Source organism: Trichogramma pretiosum, unplaced genomic scaffold, assembly GCF_000599845.2.
Source record: "Trichogramma pretiosum strain Unisexual culture from Peru unplaced genomic scaffold, Tpre_2.0 scaffold64, whole genome shotgun sequence".
Lineage (NCBI taxonomy): Eukaryota > Metazoa > Arthropoda > Insecta > Hymenoptera > Trichogrammatidae > Trichogramma > Trichogramma pretiosum.
In genome coordinates, this window is record NW_019641692.1 from 94,738 (window position 1) to 117,949 (window position 23,212).

The 23,212-nt window shown below is 39.7% G+C and overlaps 2 protein-coding genes across 2 annotated transcripts; one reads left to right on the forward strand and one right to left on the reverse strand.

Moving 5' to 3' along the window:
• The first annotated feature begins 2,736 nt into the window (after positions 1 to 2,736).
• On the forward strand, positions 2,737 to 19,955 carry LOC106655746 (integrin alpha-PS1). Its single transcript, XM_014376292.2, has 14 exons — positions 2,737 to 4,824; positions 11,583 to 11,710; positions 15,111 to 15,214; positions 15,757 to 16,099; positions 16,241 to 16,445; positions 16,550 to 16,693; positions 16,911 to 17,052; positions 17,133 to 17,868; positions 17,956 to 18,352; positions 18,434 to 18,663; positions 18,779 to 19,020; positions 19,092 to 19,186; positions 19,256 to 19,385; positions 19,462 to 19,955. Exons 1-14 carry the CDS (start codon positions 4,640 to 4,642, stop codon positions 19,705 to 19,707), a joined length of 3,327 nt encoding a protein of 1,108 aa, XP_014231778.1. The 5' UTR covers positions 2,737 to 4,639; the 3' UTR covers positions 19,708 to 19,955.
• A 611-nt stretch (positions 19,956 to 20,566) lies between these two features.
• On the reverse strand, positions 20,567 to 23,127 carry LOC106655747 (post-GPI attachment to proteins factor 3). Its single transcript, XM_014376293.2, has 7 exons — positions 22,967 to 23,127; positions 22,746 to 22,888; positions 22,524 to 22,676; positions 22,331 to 22,455; positions 22,117 to 22,259; positions 21,845 to 22,049; positions 20,567 to 21,777 (listed from the first exon to the last, which is right to left on the reverse strand). Exons 1-7 carry the CDS (start codon positions 23,094 to 23,096, stop codon positions 21,711 to 21,713), a joined length of 966 nt encoding a protein of 321 aa, XP_014231779.1. The 5' UTR covers positions 23,097 to 23,127; the 3' UTR covers positions 20,567 to 21,710.
• Positions 23,128 to 23,212: the final 85 nt, after the last annotated feature.

The following is a 23,212-nucleotide window of genomic DNA, read 5'->3' on the forward strand; positions in this document are numbered from 1 at the left end:
ACTCGAAACGATTTTTCGAGACAATTACAGTTTAAAAAATGAAAAGCGAGCGAAGCGAGGCCTATACTTATACAATAAATACTAATAATCACGAAACATTTTGCGTTAGTAAAAAATACTGTAGAAACATTCGCTCTAAGAAAAAATGAAATTTCGATGAAAGATATCCTCTGTGATAAAGTTTGCATGTGTGTATCGTATAGGTATTGTTTTACGGTCACTGCTGTGCTTCCAATTGATTGATTTCACCCACATAAAGCCTGTGAATAAGTTTCTTCTCGTGATCTATTTATATCATTACATTCGTATTAAACATGTGTACTGTAACTGCACGCGTCGTAATGTCAACGTATATTATATCTCGTTACGATCTCGTTTGCACTTATACTCTAATTATAATAAACTCGTCACCGCAAAAGTCATTCTTAGAAAAGGTTTAGTTTAATACGCGTAAGTAGTAGTCCCGTGATTATTGTTATTAGCTAAAACGTAGCGAGTCAAGTTATCACTTTTGGAAATGCATATATGAGATAATTGTATATTCTATTCTTGTTTTTAGTTTATCCAAAAAGTTGATCGCTAGTTTTAGGTATAATGTATATCAGTGTTGGTCAAAAAGGGTATTTGAAACAGTCACAAAAATGTTATAGTTTTTACAGTAGAAAAGAGTTAATTTTCGGTTTGGACGTCTGAACATATTTTTGCAGATTACGAGTGTCCGTCTCAAAAGTGAAGTATACGCATTCCATGCATGCGATTGGCATTAAGTGATGGAAGATGGAAATCGAATTTCGAATTTAATATATATAACTAATTCCGCGTCCGTGACATTTTTTTTTCATTTTTATTTCCACAGCTGCCGATGGTAGGATTTGGAATACTTCAATTGTGATGAAGATGAGCAGTTTTAATTTCTTTTTTATCACTAATTCTCAGTATTATCCTGTATTTTGTTTTGATCAATTGATTCCGTCGAGTGATTTTTTTTCTAATTTAAAAGTAAACGCTTGATTAGTGTGGAGAAATCGACGAAACGAATTTCATCGATCGAGGCATGAAGATTTAGCCCTGACAACAGCAAATTTTGCTCTATATATTTATAAACTATGTAAGATATGAGTGCGGTATACCGTTGGGAGTATGAAGTGTATTTAAGACACTATTTAAATAAACGAGTTGATTTTTGTTTCTCATCGAAGTACCATCGTAGGATTAGATTGTCTAGCGATAAATTCCACATTATTAATTGGAACCTCTAGTTACCACGTTTTACAAAACGACTGACAAATTGGATTTGTATACTTAATATTCTATGATTAATATTATAAAATAATGGGACTGACTAAATTAAAAAAATAAAACTACAAAAAATTGCCTTTGCACGTCAAAGTACTTCGTAGCGATGCTCTAGCGGTATTGAAAAGTAACGTAGTCAAAAACTGAATGGATTCGTTGAAAACGAAATGTTTAAGGAAAAAGAAAAACAAGAATATTTTGAGGGTTGAAATTATTTTGTAATATAAGGAGTGAGCATGCGAAAAACGTTCTTCATTATGAATCCTCTTGTTGACGAATAACTATCATAATTGTAATCAAACTTTTCAAAACTGGTTGTAAAAAAAGCTCGTACATACTATAAGTATAATCGCCTTCGATCTATCGTGTTAGTTGGAACAGTAGATCGAGAATGTGTTCTATTACATACATATAATTATAAATATAAATGAAGAAAAAAGAGAAAACACGAAGCGATGAATGACGAAGCTTCGTGATTCATTGAAAATCTATATGTGCAGTCGCAGGAAAGTTCTGTTGTAAATCAGAGTACAATAATAACGTATCTATAATAATTATAGCCTGTAACGAGGGGGAGGAAAAGCACGGGGAAAAAAGGGAAATGGATTAAAGTGTAAAAATTGTGTATCCTCTGTTAGTTGATAAAAATGCGTCGAGCAATAATAAATTAATGTCAAATGAGAATTAAAAAATGGAGAAATATGCGTTTTCCTTTTCATTGAACTTTCCAAATAGATCAAAACGAGAGTCGTCTTAAAGGCCATTTTTTTTTGGTCGAAAAAAAGACCTTATTAGCAAGCCGATCGATCATCGCTGCTGGCGGCATACGCAGGACATAAATCATCGACTCGTCAAATCAATGCCCACAGGACACGATCGATCATCGACATTTATATTCATGCATATTCGAGTAGCTATACGGTTGCGACGAAGGAAAAGAGCGTATAGTACGCGCGGGCTTTAATAAGCTCTCCATCCGTGGACAAAAGACAAAGCGCGTCAATGGAGTAAGGTATTATATTCGCATATGTGCTTGTTGTACGTTTCTTTCTCTTTCTTTCTCGGGAGAATCGGCGCGGCACACGCGATTCCATTCAATCGCGCGCCTCGTGTGTATGTATATATGTGTGCCGTTGTGCGTTGGCACCGTGAATCTCGACACCCGCGCAGAGCTCTCGCGCCTGCCGTAACAATGCGATTCGCGTATTACTATAGCTATATACGTTTTACTCGCCGGCTGCCGCGAATATATATCGCAGAGAGAAGTCGACTATATAGTGTCACGTGACCCCCGCCACTCGACCACCACCTACTCTCTCGCGTTCGTTCTCTCTTTCTCGTACTCCGTCTCCGTCGTTGCTTGCCTGCCTGCCTCGATTCCATATTACGAACTGCTGCCGCTGCCCCATGAGAGAGCCAAGCTTTAGTCTGCGCCGAGCGCGAGAGCGAAGACTTGCGGCCCGTGCGTCTGTATATTCCTTACCTATATAGGTATAATAATACGAGCGCAAAACGGAGCAAGTCTCTCTCACTCTCGAAGAGTTGAACGACAGCTCGCGCGCCGCACTCCACGCTTGAAGCTGTGTGTGGGTCTGCGTGAGTGTGAGTGTGAGTGCGTTTGTGCAGAGGCGGTAAAACTGGTCGAGGAGCGGCACAGCCTCGGCAGCAGCAGCAATCTCCGGCACGATAGGTACACATATACTTACCTATACCATGCCGCATGTGCAAGTGTGCAGAAAACAGCAAGGAGAGAGAAAAGCGCACGTATAAAGAGAGAGAGAGGAACTTATTACCCATACACCGGAGAGCACAATATACCTATACGTCTATATATGCTCAAGAGGCTTGTATTAGGAGTCGCACCTCCGCTGCACACGAGTTATAATACTTTGCCCGCTGCGCGAAACATTACACGTGGGTGTTGCAATATTAGCTATGCGCGCGAGGCACACCGACACATCCAGCCGTATGCACATACCTGTCGTCTTGTATAGCTTGTACATGGGTCATAGGTGCAGTCTCGTCTAGTGCCAATAGGAAACAAAGAGGCGCGAGTTTATGAACGGCTAGAACAGATATAAAAATAAATGTTACGTGAACGAACGATGAGGCAGCGGCATCATCGCCAATTGCAGCAGCAGAAGAAACACGCGAGAGAATATAGCGAGAGATAAGCGCGAAATATCGGCGCTTCTCGTAGTGTATAGCGAAGCGCAGGACGCACGGCAATTGCAGCAGCAGCAGCAGCATCAGCAGCGAAGCAGAGTGAGGCAGCGTGGGTGTAAACGAGCGCTATAAAGGTCTCTCTGTCTGTGCGTGCTCGGGCGCGCGCGCGCGCTCGTGTGTTTTTGCGTTATAGAGCTCTGCCTACCTGTGTACGTGTGTGTTGTGCTTGTGCATGCAAGAGAGAAAAAGGTGAGAGAGAGAGAAGCAGCGAACGCGAGAAGAGGCGAAGACCGTTTTCTGCAGTCTCTCTGCTCTTCTCCGACTGCGAGTGTGTATATGTGTAACAACGAGGGAGGAGAGAAACAGAGAGAGAGAGAGAGAGAGAGAGCGTGAGAAGCACCAAAGAGAGTGATACGAGAAAGGAGCAAGAAGGCGCGGACACGTATCGTACATTGCCAAAGTAGCAACGGCTCGCATCATATTCCGCGATAATAATAAAAAAAAGGAAGGAGCTTCTAAATGAAGCCGAGTGAAGTCGGAGGCTGCTGCGGTATTATTATTATAGACAGCGGACAGTGGTAAACAACCTCGCGCGCGGCCGAACGACATCATGTCCTCCGCGCATTTCTCGCTATTAGCCGACTGCGACGAGCCAACAGCCAGTGCGACTTTATCCTCGTCGAGAAAGAAGGAGTAAAAGGAAAAAAATATGCAAGTACAATCAGCAACGTCAAGAGTCTGCGTTGATAACGGCCAGCAGCGAGCGTGATTTTATATACACGCTATACATCGATTATTACAAATCGACAGTGTGTTTAGTCTCAGTGCTATAGCTAGTTTTCCTGCGTTTGTGTACATGTAGCCGTACGCTTGCGTACATTACGTTATATTATTATTAACATATCGCGAGTGAGTGGCCCAACAGTACTACTGGCTGTCAGTTGAAAATTACGGATCTCCCGTGCGTGTGCTTGGTATACATACACGCAGCAGCACATATATATCTTGCCGAGCGAGCAAGATACAAGTTCGAGTGAGTACTGAGTGCAGCAGTGCGTGTGCAGTGTCCGTATCCGCGAATAAATGTGTGCACGCGATAATATCTGCCAACCGAAGCAAGAGTAAATATAAAAAAGCACAACGAACGAACGAACGAACGAAGCGAGGAAAATAAAACATGACGAGCACGAGGCTAGTCGTTCTGCTGGTGCTGCTGCTCCAGAGCACGGCACTGCTGCTGGCTTTTAATCTGGAAACGAGGATACCGATAATCAAGAGGGGCTCGCAGGGCAGCTACTTCGGCTTCTCCGTGGCGGAGCATCAGGAGCATCACGAGGACAGGTCGCCCAAGTATCTCAGTCGGTGAGTAACACAATATACGTACGTGCGCGTAACTTTATATTTATGACCATAAGCCGGTCGCGACGTTTCAATTTTCGATTGCCCCGCGCGCCGCGTATTGTTTTATATCTCGATATTCGAGAATTCGATCGTGGGGACATAATGTATAGCTAATATAATATATGGGGCTTTAGACTTTTGTATTGTTACGCGTATACATCTCGGACACACAGACACACACACCTTTGTGTAAACGAAGCCTATGAATGAAAGCGTATACGATTTGTATTTGCGCGAGGGCGCAGAGATTGACTCACATGCGTATGTATGTAAGGCTCGTGCGCCTATCCGGTGAAATTATGGAAATTTTTCTCTATCCGTCTTTCTCTCGCCCTCGATATATATGTGAATTAATTAAAGTCGCGCGCCCGTGTGTTTTAGCGTTTAGTTCCGCAATGTTTATGGACGATATTATAAGTATACAGCGCGGCGTGTAAAGTGTCTGGTAATGTGCGTATAGCAGAAGGACACATAGCGGCGCGTCTCAAAAAAAGAGAAACTGTGTCTTTCAAAGATGATTCTGCTACTGTCGTGTACATATTATATGCTGTGCGTATATACCTGTACGTGTGTGTTTGTATAGGAAACCGGTGCGCGACACTTCATATAAAGCTGTGCAGGAATGAAAAAACAGTTAAGTCAATGATTTTCCACCTTATATGTAAGTATGACAACGACGTAGTCTTCGTCGTTGCCGCTAAGGCAGTTTCGTCACGCGATCGTCGCGGCTGTCAATATGCAGACAAGAGTCCGTGTGTATAAATACGCGAAACGACGATATGTTATGCATTTCGACTCGCGAGCAAACAATCGCGTACCACTTGTAATTATTGCATCGATGTGTGTTACGAAAAACAAAGCTTCGCCCTCGAATTCTTGACTCGGTTTTCTTTTTTTACCGTCGTTCGTAAACAGGTATGCTCTCTTTAAAACATGAACCAAAGTTATCGTATTAAAATAAACTTTTTTCTTAAATGTACACCCGATACTAAAACTGTCTCGGCTGTAAAATAAGTACGATAATTCGATTACATAGATCGTATATGCAAGCGGCGTCGCGGCGTTTAAGTATATTATTATGCTTACGAGAAGATTAGCGTGTGCGTATGCATTATTATGTACTTGGGAAGAAAGAGCCGCTTTTGCAGTGAAAAAAAAAGACGACAACACAGCTGTCGCTCTAATTCAATCGAGCACGTTTTATAATAATAAACGTCTTTCGTCGGCTGTCATCGTAGTCTTCTTCGTCGTCGTCGCTGTTAATTAGCTCGTCGTTTAAATCTTACGGGCAACCATTTTTGTGAAATACAGCACACGATCGCTCAATATTACGTCGTAATGAGTATTAGAGTGCCGGAGATAGTAATATACGAGGATGAAAAGAGAAAATTCAAAGCATCCATAATAATACCCGGCAGAGTATATATAAAGTGTATTACACACGCGCCTCCCTTTAATTAGGCTCTCGCGCGGTTTCTGCGCCGTTATTGTCGTTATTTTGCACAGTAGTTCACACCGTAATATGCCCACGAGTACACGATGCGAGCCGATACAGAATGTCAAGAGACGTATACATTTTATCCATCATTGGCAATTTAGTCGAAGCGAGAGCTGCTCGTGAAAAAATGCCGCGTCAAATGAAGAAAAAGAGAGAATCAAGCGCGAGAGTCATTACGAAATCGGACGCATAAAATGCGCGGGCTTATTATGTACATTGTAATTGATAAAGGCTCGAAACAATGGAGGTATAAATAGTCGCGCCGGCTCGTCGACTGAATAGGCCAAGCAAAATAACGAAGGCGGGATTTTCGCGCGCGCTCGGCTCCGAATCATATAGAATTATAATTCGCGACTTTCGTGACACTGCACAAAGCTACGATCTTTTGTTGTTGTTGATTTTTCGTTTCTGCCTTTACTTTTCTTTTTTAAACCAGAGAGAGGGACGGAGAGCGAAATATGTATACAAGCTGCACATGGCAATCATTGTTACTCACTCTCTTTCTCTCGTGACAGCGCGTGGTACATACGTTACTCTAAAAATACATGTATTTCTAGCTCGCTCGAGCGCGCCCGTACAAATGCTTTTTCGGAGTATTACAGCGAGCGAGAAGAATGCGTACGTATATCGTTCGCAAAAGAGCAAACGTGCAGCTGTGCTCATCCCCGAGATGTGTACATTGAAAGCGACTCGCGAATCGTTCGGTGATAATAAACGTCAAGTAGTGTTACGAGGCACAAGAGGAGCATGAGCAGCAGCATGAGCAGCAGCATGAGCAGCAGAAGGCGGGCGGCCAAGAGACGATGATTGATTTCGAGCATCATATATATAACGATGCTCGCGTGCACGAATTTATTAGCACGTTGTCAAAGTTAAATATCCCCGTAAAACTGCCTGTAAACGAGTCGCTGAAAAAAGACAACTTTTTTCCGAATGAACTTGACATTTGTCACGAAAGCTCATTTGTATAGGGATTAAGATTATGTCGAGTCACGGGGTAGTGTATTTACTAATTGACCGCAATGTCACACGATCGGCTAAAACAATCTACCCCTCATTATTATTAACCTTCTATAAGTGATGGTAAAGATTTTCACGTGACTCGAATCGAGTACAAATTAAGTCAGCTTTTTATGATGGTTCTCGACGTTTACTTGAAAATTGGTGATTCGCATGCGTATGTGCATGATGTAGATGTTACATGCGCATTTATGCATATAAATGACTGATTATTCAGCGGCGGGCATTGTCGTATAATTGCTATGCACACGTGCACATGTCATTCAACTTTTCCGGCCTGTATGCGTAATACATGTTTGTACATTTTATATATTAAACGTGCGTATTTGTGAGAAAAAAAGACGAGTAAGTTTTTAAACTTCAACTTTAATTTATATTCCTTCTTCTTTTTTTTAGCAAATTACCGCGTGAAACTGTACATTTTCTCAGTACTTATGCACACACACACAGAATCGAGCTTTCTATCGAATTGGAATTATAAAAACTTTGTAAAAAAATCGTCAACTTGCCATGAAATAAAAATATCGTCAACTTTTTTTAATAACTTCATTTAACGATCGATAAAAACGTAATATAAAGTGTAATTCGCACGAGGCTCAACGGTGAAAGCTATACGCAACTTAATTTTCTGTCTTTGCGAATTTACGCGCGTCGTTTAATATATGACCACGTCCATGAATCACGCGAGCAAAAAGCTTACGCATTCGTATTTTGAGCTTCGGTCGCACTATTGCCATACTACTTCTATGCGGGTGACGATTTATTTAAAAAACGATAAACGCGTTTGTTTGCGCCGAGTAAAAAATATATGCACGTGACCTCGGCGTTGGACATATTTTCATAATATTCATATTAGATGTTGCGACTGGTTGAAAATCAATTACGCCTCGCTTAAATAAATCATCGTTACGATATCCTGCCCTGTTTATTTCAAATACCGTATGAAAAATGTCAACATACAGATATACAGCAGTGCTGTGTACAATTAAATCGCGCCGCAAATTCTCTCGCCCCAATTCCTTGAAGCGTTAATTTCTTTAGGCGCTGAGCGCGGCACGTATCTCGGTGCAATTGCAGTAGCAGCGGCAGCAGCAACAGCTAGCGGCGCGCGGCAGTGATTCAAAAGCGCGTATACACACACACATCCCATTCGTTAAAATGATTTTAAAAGGATCGTATCACAACAAACGTTAAACTCTCATTATTTCTCCACTTTGCGCGTGGTTGCTGGCACACATTGTATATGCACATATAAATGCGCGCATTAGATCTGTCGCAAGTCGTTCTCCTCTTCTCTCTCGCTTTCTTTGAGAGTCTTTGCAAAATGTTCTTCAATATACGCGTATTCAATGGCTCGTCGCTCGCACAGTCGTATATATATATATGTACACGGAATCCATAAAAAGTGCAGATAGACAGGTCTGACATGCAAAAAATCCGCGTGCGCACCGAGAGAGGCAGCGCAGAAGAAGACGACAACGACGACGACGACGAAGACGAAGAAGCAAAGTAAAAAGTTTCCCCCTTTTTGGCCGGTACATATGCTCATATACACGCACCGCATCGGCTCAGTTCTCGTCGGTAACTGAAATCTCGCAGCCTCGGAAACCTTGAGCCATTATGCACTTAGCACGCGGTAAAATCTCTCTCTCGTTGCCCATAAAACATGCTGCACGCGGGGCCTGTATGAATTCTATATTTTCTCGAGTATGTATGGGCGTGATTAATTTCGATATTCCCTGCGTACGTATACGTATAAAATATAAACACAGCGCGTATGCATGCGTACGTATATGTGCGAATTGTGCCTCGAGGTTTTCTTCATACTCGGTGCGTATATATACGCATGCAAAATGCGCCCATAGCAGCGAATGCATTTATGGCTTTCTGCATCAACGTGTAGACGACGACGAGTTTCGCCCTCTTATAAATAAACGCGTACGGAGCGCGAGTAAGCCAGGCAAAACTGTAGCGCAACGTGTGCGTTCATCTTATATATATGCGCCCGCGTGTCCGTGTGTGTATCCTACATATACACCAACGCCATGCACGTACACGTATATATACGTATGCATCTGTATAATGCACGTGTAATTGCATCGCGTATACATGTCGGCGAGATTGCGCGGGAGGACAATTTGGTGAAATTGTTCCGGCATTATACACACTGTCGATGCAGCCAATGCTGGAGAGCGCGTGGGCGTGGATGTATCGCAAGCGCACGATACACAAGATTAATGATATCTCTGCGCTTCGATACGAGAAAATTTACAGTTTTCCCTGCAACATACATCCTTTCGCATGCGCGCTGCTTTACTTCGGCCGTACCTTCGAACGAACGTAATGACCTGCGCACACTCACGTACACATTTATTAGCAATGCGTTAATCATTTTTTATCGATGCAACGAAATATTGACACGTCGCTCTCGCGTGTACGCGAGTATAAAAAAAACGCAACGTTCCAAAACGGGCTGCACCCGTCTGGTATGCACAAGCGCAGGTGTGAACTCGAACGACAAAAAGTGAACAAAAAAAAAGAAGAAAGAACTGCGTATTTTTTTGTATACACGCGCAGACATGCAGAAAGAAGATACGCCCTTCAGGCAGGCAGAGGCAGGCCATTTATATAAAGCGCGTGCATTTTTTCGTATTATGCCTGTTCACGCGAAGCTCTAGTGCAACGGCTCTCGACTTATTTCGGGAACTATGGAATATGGTTTGTCTTCTAAAGAACCTACATGATTCACGAGCTGGGAGCGATGACATTGATTATACACTGTGGAATAGCTACATTATTTAATTTTTATTTCTAATCCAAGCACTTGTTTACACGCTTCTGTCTCTTGCGATTATCTTATTTTATTTACGAAAAATACTTGTTGAAAGTGTCAAGAAATGTAAAAATAATACGAGATTAACTAAATGTTCCGAAAATATTTCCTCGGCTTGAAAAACTGCTAAATAAAGCATCAATTTTGGTTAAATTATTAATCATTATTAAAATAATTTGTACATAAGACTTACCAATTTTATGTTCCTATGTGGTTCCTTGTGTAAATAGTTGACATAATAACAATTTTTCAAAGTTATATACTGTTATATTTATCATTTACGTTTACATGAATATTACATATTAAATTTCTGTGCAGAGATGATTCGTGAATAAAATTTAAACGAGATTTTAATATACTAAGATGATGAAGTATATCGTGATACTTTTCAATTAATTTTAGTTATTTGTCCGGCTCGTCCTTAATTTTACACGATATTATATCGTTAAAAACTCCAAGTACGGCGTCTCTATATTCGCTTGTAAAATATAATACCCATAGCATCGGATTCATGAGAACGAAGCTCTAATAACTCGTAATGACTTTTAAAAACAATCTCGCCCATTTATGAGAGCGAGTTAAGAGACGTTAGCTTCGATATAAAAGCGACAGATATAAGATACGTCCGAGCCGAGGCAGAATTGCAACGAGAGTGCATTCCTCGAATGTATATCAGCCGGTGGCTATACGACTGCGATGCTGCACTGATTGCGCGCTTATATAAAACGTGGACGCGTGTGCGGCGTTGTGCCGTCGTCAAAAACGAGAATCGATTGAAAGTCAACCAGTTGCGATTGGTATAATGGACGAAGTCTATAATCTTCGTTGCCGATTTCCATGTACGTCTAGACATTCTTTCGAGTTCGAAGAGAAAAGCGATAATATTTTCAGGTCTTGATAGTAAATATTTGATAGAAATTAGGTTGAAATTTATTGATTGCGCTGGCGCTTATCTAAAAAAAAATTATCACACTTTTGACTAAGCGCCTATGGTTACAGCGATAAGCTTGAAACACGTACTGCGACAAATGATTTCATATTATTTACCTGTGTTGAATAATACTCGAGAAAAATATAATGTGCAATTACGCCTAGTAGGACTCAATTTGTAATAAAACCCGCAGTAGAAAAATGTCCCCAACTATATGCAATGGTCTTACCGTAGCTCAATCGAAAGCGAATCGCTGTTTCAACTCGTTTTCTCTTTCTCCGTCCACCTTGCTATTTATTCGAAATTCTTGCCTTATCTCGAAAACACGCATACCAACGCGTGACTTGCCCATGTTACAAATTGAAAAAAAGATAGATATCCCTTTTTTCTTACACAATACTGAACCAGCCTCTTTTTCGTTTTTTGTTTTTTAACAGGATGCTGATCGGTGCACCGCTGGATCAGAATCGCCAGCCAGGTACAAATCGATCGGGCGCATTATGGCAATGTCCCATGACCAGCGATCCCGAAGATTGCGAGCAAGTCATCACCGACGGACGCAAGAGTGAGTATATGAATTTAAACAGATAAAATAAAAGTTATAGTTTTATTCGTATTTCCTCGGCCCTCTCTCTTTCTCTTCGCGTGCCGTCTTATTTATACATACATAATTTAAAATGAGTTGACATTCTTTTGGTGCGTGGGTGGGGTACTACTTTATTCTAGTTATCGGTGAGAGAGTAGTAAATACATATATAATACACTCATATTACCTGAGGTGAAAGCGAAGATTGTAACTTTTTTTCTAAAATTTTTTTCTGTACATATACTTCTAGACACAACATTTAAGGTAGATAAGGTTCTGTTACAATGACTCAATAATATTTTTTTTTTTTATAATTTTTCGGTCACAAACATTTTTTCTTTCTTTTTTTCGATTGAAAATCAATACTCGCGAGGGATTGGCGTATAGACGATTTATTTCAGTTTTTTAGCTCTTTGATAATGTTGTACTGTTACGATATGATATTCGTCTCTTGCGAATGCTTGTCAATTCGGCGAAATGAATTAATAATAAATCATATACGTACATAGGAAAAAAGAAGCGGATGTATATTTGATATGATGATTAAAATCTCTGACACGCGCGAGTAAAAACGGACGTGATGGTCGCGCCGCCGCCGCCACCGACGTCGTACGCAGTAGTTTTGTTAAAACAATATTTAAGCAACGGCAAAATTATAAATCGAGCTGACAATTTTTTTTCATTTTTATTACCATCGATTATTTAAGACGGTCTACATAAAGTCGTGGTTTTTTATTGTATGGCTTGCAAGTGAATTGTAGTCGATTGTCAAGCAGTCGTGGCCTTATTCTTACATAATTTGTCACTATTGGAACGTCGAATTGTTACGGGTTGATTCACATACGGTATACATGCGTGATGTACGAAGATAGTATGAAACTTAACTTCTAACGATAAGCCTGTAGTGATGTAGTTTTTTAATTCACAGATACATTTTTGCAAGTCATTTAGAATTCAAAGCATCTAATTATGTAAATTATGATAATGGCGTTAGTTCAGTAAATAAACGCACAATTAGAGAAAAATGAATACACGACTTTTACCTTTACATACTTGCATTCTTTTTGTAAAAATATTTCTTTCTATTTATAACTGTGTGATGTCAAATTTCACTGCTCTTGTAAATGTAATTTACAATAAGAATGCACCATTAAGTATAGATAAATAAATTATATTATTATACAATAAATGTATGCAAAAAACATATCTCCCAGTTAATCCAGTGAACAATGTTATTGATTTTTTGAATTATTATTGTTTTGGTTTGTCCATTGAAGACGAGAGCGGACAGTATGAGTCAAGTAAGTCAACCGAAAGCTCACACGCTGGAGTTGTTTCTCTACATCGTAGCGCTCCGCTCCTCCTTCAATTCTTCTTCTTCTCTCTTTCTCTCGCTATAATGAAATAATTTATCGCTATATTGTAGACGAGAGATTGAGAACACGTGAAGCGGAAGATTTCGCTATCAATAACTACCGACGAGGCTCTCAATTTTTTCGTATATTACATTCCCGTATAATTTGTGTTTTTTATTTCTGTTTTTTCTGTTTTCTTCATTTTAAATAATTTTTTTTGTTTTTATTTGCCATAAACATCTTTACGCATTCAATTTTTCACTTGTTTTCTCTCCTTCAGCCATTTACTCACATTATCTTGGAGTTTTATCATTACAAAAACACCATAGATGCAAAACATCATTCATTCACCTTTATACATATAAGCAGTGCATGACGCCTGCATCTTACATAGAAACGATCAAAACCGCGGCTTCTCCCAAAAATGTGTGTTACGCATTTACATACATCCGTAGAGAGCATGGCAGAATTTAGAAAATATAGATTTTATTTGTTTTCACTAGCCGCACAAAGCCAAATAATAGCCCATTTTACGATCTCGGCAGAGACGCTTCATTTTTGGATCCATGTTTATTATCGTAACCCAGAAGGAATATACATTATTACGCGAGCATTTGTTTAACCCGCATATACATGCCACATCGATTGTAGTACTATCATCATCATCATCGCCATCACTCGCAGCTGTAGTAGTTTTAGAGGCATTTAACAGTTTATTTACTGGAGCTTTGCGTTTTTCAAATTTAAAACGCCATCATGCAGTACTTTTAATAGAAATAAAAATGTTTGATTTTTTTCATTAACCCACAGTTACTAATACAAACGAAATGTGTTTTATTAGATTAACATGAATTTTTATAGAAAGTAAGATTTACTTGAATAACTTGATTAACTTGTAAATTAACCATACTTAGAGCGTAAAAATTGTTAACCCAAAATTGTTGAATAACAAACCAAAAGATCGATCCGAGAAAACGTGACTGCGTGTATCCGCTTGTAGCTCCAAACAAAGCGAGAATTCGCGCGAAAGGTATTTTTGAGCGTCTGGAACATGTCAACGCACTGCTTTTAACTATTATAGTGCGGAGCGCAGAAAAAATAAAATATAAAATGAAATGGAATTTCCGTCATTTCCAGGCGAATTCTCGAGGTTTGTTGCCAGGGCATATGTGTATTTACGCGCATGCCATATACGTGGGAGAGTTTATCGATACATTAAGTCACGTTCCTCGGAGTTGGATTATTATAGTTTTTAGCACTCGTAAAAGCGGGGCTTATTACCGGCTGTTGTAGAAATGTTATATAATTCTCGATTTAGCTGTCGATGTTTAGAGTTTGAAATTGTAAACTAGTGGCATTTTAAAATCAGGGTTCAATAATTCCATTAAAAACAGTATTATTATTGTTATTATTACGATAACTGAGAATGATTCAAAAATAAGTTTATAAATAACGCAAATAGTAGTTAATTTATCGTTCGAATAATAAAATAGTAATTATCATTACATTGATTAACGCAGTAAATTTGTTTATCGTCGTATTGGCTAATGATGAAATTTAACAAAGTAATTTTTTATAGTAAAAAAACGTATGAACACAAACATCAATGGATATCTCGCGTTCATTATACTATTTCAAGCAACATTACACAAACGTCAAAAATACACAAATTTTGTTTTTAATTCATTTGGTTCATTTATAATGTCTTTTTTCGTTGAAATATCGATTTTGTCCTTGAAAAGTTGTTCACTATAGCACAGCAGCCGAGAAAAAGAAACCGATTTATCAATAACGAGCTAATAAAAAGAAGTTTTTGAATTACAAGCCATATGTTATATTTATTGCACTGAAATTTTTGTCGCTTGCGCAACGAAAAAAAAGGGTTTACGAGCGCTCTTTTTATAATTTCCTTTATAAAACATCATATTTGAAGATTGCTAATCGATGATATTTTTTCTTCCTCTTCCTTTCCGTCCTCCTCTTTTTTTTTTATTCCCAAAACCTTTCACGCAAAACACATATAGGTACCGATTCGGACGAGCTGGTACCACCGATGGACAAGGAATTGAAGGATGGCCAATGGCTGGGCGTCACAGTTCGAAGCGCCGGTGTTGGCGGCAAAGTCATGGTAATTATAAAATTTACCGTTACTATTATTATTATTATTAGTGAGACTTTTTTTTTGTCTCTCTCTCTCTCTCTCTCTTTTCGTTGTTGCACTCACTCATATAGATGCGTACGCACACCGGCCTATTATATAATTCTACGCTCGCGTGAGCCGTCGCCTTTTTTTCATGGTAATTTTCTGTTTCGGAGCTTAGAAGCGTTGATTTACGATCGAATGCGCTTATAGGGTCGTCGGTTTTCTTTTCGATGTTATGAAGACGTCGAGTTTAGTAAATAAATCGATTGTTACATAGATGCGCGCGTGTACGTGGAAATCAACATCACGCAAGAATGGCAGAGCGCGCGTAATTTATTTCGCGTTTCTTTTTTCTCATCGACGCGCTTGCTATTCGATGTCTTTTTCCCCCATTACGACGCCTATATACTAGAATTCGATTCGTGCATATCACGCGGACTTGTTCCGACGAATCAATCGCTATGTAAAATCTGTCGATATTCTCGGTGACGATAAATATAACTATGGTATAACGTCGATGTCCACAGGTATGCGCTCATCGTCACGTGGAGCGCTTCAACAAGGACTCGCTGTGGGGCCAGGGCCAGTGCTACATCCTGACCCAGGACCTGCAGTTTCACGAGCTGAAGAAGCCGTGCTCGGGCAAGCCGACGATCAGGGCCCACGAGCAGTTCGGCTACTGTCAGGCCGGCACGAGCGGCGTGCTGACGCCGAGCGACGATTACGCGGTCATCGGCACGCCCGGGCCGCACACGTGGCGCGGCACCCTCTACGTCATGACCGTCTCCGACGACTTCATCAAGAAGGACACGGTCATCTACAGCTCGCCGATGCAGGAGGAGTCGCCCGTTTCTAAATATAGCTATTTGGGTAATCGTCCTGCTGTGCCTATTATTTAATGATTGATAGCTAATACATATACGCGGTGGCCTAATGATGGCCTCCGCCGCTCTATGTCATTACGATCCGAGTTAAAATCCGTGTTCTCTTGCATGTACCGGTGTGCTGCAGGTATGTCGGTGGCCGTGGGTAACTTTTTCGGTAGCGGCCTGGCCTACGCGGCCGGCGCGCCTCGCTCGAATGGTACCGGCCAGGTGATTCTATTCACGCGCCACCATCAGAAGCCGATCATGGAGGTAACGCTGACTCTCAACGGCGAGCAATTCGGCTCGAGCTTCGGCTACGAGATGACCTCCGCCGACGTCAACGGCGACAAGTAAGTTTTCCCATCTCCATTTCCAAGCTCATTTTCGCACGCAATCGTGGAAAGTCACAAGATCGTTGATAATATTAAAACTTGCTCTCGTCGATTTCTTGCAGATTGTCGGATTTAATAGTTGCAGCCCCGTTTTATTACGGCAGGAAGGAAGGCGGTGCCGTCTACGTTTACACGAGGCTGTGCAAAAATTCGCGCGAAAGCGATAAGTGCAAGCCCACAAAACTAGTCGGTCGAGAGGAGTCAAGGTTAGTGTATAGTAGAAGGCGCACGAGGCCAGTTTTATGCATGAACACGCATTCGTATATAATATTGCCGTATACGCTTAACGGTTGTTTTGCACGCGCAACCGAGCCAGGCGAGAGAAGAAATTTTCTCTCTGACGCACTGTCGTAGCTTTTTTTTGCTTGAGAAAGAAAGACTCGAAACATTGAAAAACGATCAAATTTACGTTCGTCTGTGTAGGTTCGGCTTCGCTCTGACGAATTTGAAAGACATAAATAACGACGGCTACGAGGACATAGCCGTGGGTGCTCCGTACGAGGGTATGGGAACCGTATACATATATTTGGGCTCGAAGAATGGATTGATCACCACACCGTCGCAGGTACTATACTTTATTTGCTTATGTATACAGCAGTCGCGCATAAATCTATAGCTCTTTCGACATATGTACCGATTAACTAGGTGATCCACTCGGAAAACCTACCGGAGCGATTGAAAACGTTCGGCTACTCGCTGAGCGGCGGCCTCGACATGGACCACAACGGCTATCCGGACCTGCTGGTCGGCGCCTACGAGAACGACGCGGTGGCCTTATTTCGTACGCGCCAGATCATCGACATCGTCACGACGGTCAAGTTTCCGCACAAGGACGGCGTCTACTCGCCCGACAAGATGGAGCCGATAGATCCGAACAAGGTCGGCTGCCTCGAGGATCCGACCTCCGAGCTCGCCTGCTTCTCCTTCGAGACCTGCTGCGAGACCAGAAAGCCGAGCAAGCAGGAGAAGTTCGGCAGGCTCAAGCTCATGTCGTACATCGAGGCGGAGACGTACGCGGGCACGAAAAAATTCTCCCGCGTCTGGTTCGGCCGGGACGCGACCAATAATCGGCCGCACTACGTGAGGCGCGTGGCCAGCCTCGACGCCGCCAAGACCATGTACTGCCAGAAGGAGATCGTCTACCTCAAGGAGAACACGCGCGACATACAGTCGCCGATCAAGTTCCGCGTGAATTACACCCTCATACAGGACGAGCCGGTGATGCCGGCCAGGGGTGATCCGCTGCCGGACATCGATCGCTATCCGATACTCAATCAGCAGCACGCGGCGCGCATCTTCGAGGCCAACTTCCAGAAGGATTGCGGAAACAACGACATCTGCGAGAGCGATCTCCAGCTCGTCGCCGCTCTCAATCTTCCACGTGAGTCCGAAATAACGATTCGAATAATAATAAAAACGCCATCCTACTGAAATTCGCGTGGTAAAACGATGATATTTCCCCGTGTAGATTCGTCCAAAAACCGAAGCGAGTACGACCTGCTGCTCGGCGAGAGCGAGGAGCTCGTCGTCGACGTGAACGTGACGAACTGGGGCGAGTCCGCCTACGAGGCGCAACTGTTCGTGCAGCACTCGGCCAGCCTGAGCTACATCGGCTTCAAGCAGAACGATTCCGCGATCTGCAATCTGCACAACGCCACCTGCATATCCTGTATCATCGGCAATCCGTTCAAGAAGAGCAAGTCGGTGAACGTGCAGGTGAGATTCGATCCCAAGTACATCGAGGACGGCGAGAATAAATTGAAGTTCGACGTGTTCGTTAACTCGACGTCCAAGGAAGTGAAAGGCAACGAGACAATGAAGCTCACCGCCAAGGTGTTCAAGCGCGCCGAGGTCCAGCTAGTTGGGTACGTATTTGCGCATTAATTCTCTTCCATTGGCTCGTTTATTCAACTCGATACGATTGCGATTTGTGCGCGCGTCAACAGAAAAGTGCCGCAGCCCATATTCCGATACGGGGGCCCGATTTTGGGAGAGTCGGCGGTCAAGAACTTCAACGACGTGGGTCCGCGGGTCGTTTATCTCTGGACGGTGTTCAACGATGGGCCCTGGAAAGTCAATTCGATGAACGTCGTGATTTCCTGGCCTTTCGAAGTGGCCAACGACAAGCCCCACGGCAAGTGGCTATTGTACCTCGAGGATACACCTGTAATACAAGGTATTTAGCAATCGACTTTGAAAAGGAGAGGAAGTCGATGTTTGTTCGTATTGTCACCCGCACGATGAGTCGACACATTTTATTTTCTTTCCTTTTTATTTTCTTGCCCTCACAGATCAAAACAATGTACGAATCGGCGAGTGTCAAGTGCCGGCCGGTCAAGTGAATCATCTCAATTTGCAAGGTAGCGTTGGAACTGATGACTTGGACACTTTGCTACCTGGAAAGCCCAGTGCTTTGTTGGATCAAATGACGAACGAAACGAATTTCGTTCGGAGAAAGCGAGACACCGAGAAGGTTGTCACGACGAAAGTCGTCGTCGACGAGGATGGACGTCGCTCTCATGTGGTCACAATGGTAATTTTCTATCGTCATCTCCATCCGCGCTATGTTTTATCGGTAAATTTAATGCGTTCTTTTTGATTTAGAACTGTCGGACAGGAACAGCCAAGTGCTTCAATATCATTTGTCCCATAGTAAATTTGCAAAAGAAAGAAGAGAATAAAATTATTATCAGAGCAAGGTACGATTGACATTTAGATTTTATGAGTGTTATTCAGATGCATTTGATTTCTAACTATTTTTCTTGCAGACTGTGGAATTCCACTTTAGCGGAAGATTATCCAAAAGTCGATAGTGTCAAAGTTATATCGAACGGAAAAATAGTCTTCCCAGAAAAAGTTTCAATTCAACAGAACAACGAGACGGATGACAAATTCGATGTACGTATTTTATTGAATAAATTAATCATGGATAATGAATTTTTTTACAATGAAAAATTATTTTTTCAAATATTAGGTCGAATTCGCCGCTCATCCAGACTCGTCTGACAAGCAAGAAGCTGAACCAGTGCCAATATGGATAATAGTCGTAGCTGTAGTAGCGGGTCTACTACTACTTATATTAATTACTCTAATACTTTGGAAAGTTGGTTTCTTCAAGCGTAGACGGCCTGATCACACTCTGTCTGGAAATCTTCAGAAACACAGAGAAGACAATCCAGAAAACGAGGCCTTGGTGAAGCACTCGACAAATATTCACTGAGTAAGGCTTTTGCCTCGGATGCGAAACAAACTGAAACATCTTCTTCTGTGCTGGCCGTTCAAAATTCGAAGAAACTTTTTGGAAAAAAAGAATATGTGTGTCTGAGTGTATAAAGATGTATGAATGTTGAGAAAAAAATAGTCGTCAGCACAAAAGAAAATATTTCAAATTGTCCAATAAATACCGAAGAATGCACGAATAAACGAATGTCTTCCCGCGCAAACGATTAAAGGAATTATTTGTTATCATCGAAAGACTGGTAAATAAGATGACAATTAATGGTACTTAACCCAAGCCAACCCATGTATACATATAGATTGTTTCAACGTTTGAAAACTTAACGAATGATATGGAACCGATCAATCGAGGACGATCGAGTCATTATTATACAGGGAGAGCGTTAAAAAACGCCGATTGCCATGCATCGATGATGCAATTACTCGTTTTTTACGAAACACGTATGGTAATTATACGTACAAAAAGACCCCTTGATAATATAATCGAATTAAGCTAATGTATATTGAGCGCACGAAGATTATTAAGCAACGATGTACTTTATAATGTTCTTCGTAACGATGCGCTTCTTCTCGACGGCCATTGTAAATTGTTAGATGTGATACGATATAAATATAAACTTATTTTTATCATCATGATACGCCAATCAAAATTTTACGATTATTATTCGCAAGTAAGGATTTTTTCTTACATTATTGCATTGAAATTTTTGGATAAAATATTTATTATAACTATCAATATGAAGACGTGAAGATTTCAGGACTGCTCATTGAAATTATTAAAAATGCATTTACGCGTCAAGGTATTTATTATTTTCATTTATAAAATAATAATACTTCGACGCTCTACTTGTTTGTTGATTTTTGAATAATGAATTCAATTTTTACACTTCAATAAATGCTGTGTCTTAAATATTTAAAGTGCAATAGTTTTAAAACAGTCGTAAATGCATTATTAACTTTTAATCAACTTAATCAAATTTTAAATAATTTTTTAAACGGTCAGTAATGAACGAGATGAAATTATTCATCAAATTGTAGAGATCTATATTACTTCTCGTAGAATTCGTCAACGAATCAACGATCAAATATTCAAGTTTGATCTATTAATCTAGCGTAATGGCTCGTGCAAGTAATAAATGAGTTTAGGTAGAATGAGTCACAAGTCCATATTGACTAAAAATTTCAAGTACTTGCAGACCTGTATTATATATAATTTAATTTATAAAAAATCTACGTTACATATAGAATTATTTTCAATATTATGAATCTATTCATTTACAATCATAGTCGTTTTATTTTAACTTATGAATTATATTTTAAATCGCGCTTAATAAGAATAATCTCGTACAAATGGCAGCATTAATTTCTTTAGATTGAAATATTTTTTAATTAATTTATAATAATTTGTAAATTATATTAATGCTTCTTATCATGCATACTTAAAAAATAATTAATTTTTACGAAAAATCATTTTAGTCTCAGTGTTCTATGAGAAACACGTAATAATATTGTATAATTAGAATATACAAGTGATTTATAAAATGTCCCGCGTGTAGGTAACATATAAATGGATAAACTTTAGTACTTAAGATATAATGATGTCGAAAAATTATCTTGAAAGTCTTTAGAAAATAACTGTTAATACTTCAGAGATAACGAATTTATATACTGTTAAAAGCGTTTAAAGTCGTATATTTTTTTTTTTAACGAAACATTCCTACTTACAGCTTTCAAATAGTGCTCTGTATTTTAATATTGTATTCGTAATTTTTAGTGCTTTACTTTATTTTTATTTTAAAAACTAAATTATGTAAAAAGAAGTTTTCACTGCCTTGAAACGAAGTACTAAGTGGTGCGTTTCATAAAAGCTTTCAAGGAGGTATTACTAACATTTTACCTTTTTAAGTAAAACAATGAAAAATTATGTATAGTGTAATTATTATTCTTTGAAATAAATCTTTTTTTACAAAAATAGTTATTTTACTATCACAGTTGATCAGCTTCAAGCTTTAAATATTGTCTTTTTAAATACAAACAATCTAATATAATAAACCTGAAATTGTTTAAAAAAATTATTTATTTATTAATTATTATGTAAATTATATGATATAGTATATTACCTATATAATAGATTAACAAGTGGAGCAGTAGCTGCATGCCATAATGAATGAGCATCAAATATCCAAAATATTGGAGGAAAGTCTGATACTTCTAATAATGTTACAGATACTGTCAACACAGTAAACCAGCCAACTAAATGCACATGAGGAAGTTTTAGATGATTTCTATACCACCATATGATTGACGTTAAAAATGTTATGAATCCTGTAAGATAACTATTATTAAAAGAATTATTCTTTAATATTACATTCATCTGTGAACTTTTTCATACCTAGCAATATGTTAAATTTCATGTTATAACCATAGTTTATTTTACCGGACCATAGATGGGTCAAATGGGTGTACAGTATAGCACAATAAACACTTGTCACTATCATAAAAACTTTACTTGATAAAATATTTTTATACAATATCCTGTGCAAATACAAGACGCATAAGTTGTTAAATCAAAATTTTTTTTATCTGTGATTTTGTGCTTAACATACCTTAACAATAAACAATATAACAGCGTTAACACTATTGCAAATGCACATGTGTAATCCATAACTTCAGTAAAATCTTTGTCCCTAGCGTGAAAAACTGCAGACCAAAACCAACCATGAAGGCAAATCTGAAAAAACAATTATTTAAATGAATCTATGGTCATCTTTGCATAAAAGAAAAATATAAAGAGCCAACCGCAGTAAACCAAGTCCAAACAAAAAACATTGGAGCGGATGAGGTGACTTTTTTTTTTAGTTTCCAGTAATAAGTGGCATGGGCATAGAAGTTTAACAAAGAAAATAAAACTGACGCAGGTTCTTGTAAACCAAGTATCCTGATAAAAGGCCACTGAAATGAAAAATTTTCAAGCAATGTCAAATAATTAAAAATTTCAATTTAGAAGTTTAATTTATTTACTTTTCCATGAAATTGTGGCACATGAAGACCTCGAGAAGTAAATAGGTGGACAGTTTTCCACATACAATTATATTTGCAATCTTCTGTACATGTCCAAAACAACAATTTTAAGCTCAAAGGGGGATTTACTTTGAATTCTGTATCTGAAGAAATTGAATTGAGGATCAATATAATTGCTAACATCTAATAATAAACATTGATTCAGGCTAATAATCGCATACCACTGGTGCAGTTGTTCTCACGACATTTTCCAAGGCAACTATTATAAAATTGGGACCGATCACCTATGGATGCCTCTGACAATGAAATCAACGGTATCAAAACAATTAACACAGCCCATGTTATTGACATGTTTTTGGCGACATAAATAAAGAGCAGACGAATTCGCACAAACGTTACGTCCTAATCGTGTATATAGAATGTATATTATATACCGGTGAGAACGCATGATCAAGTCGATCCTGTAC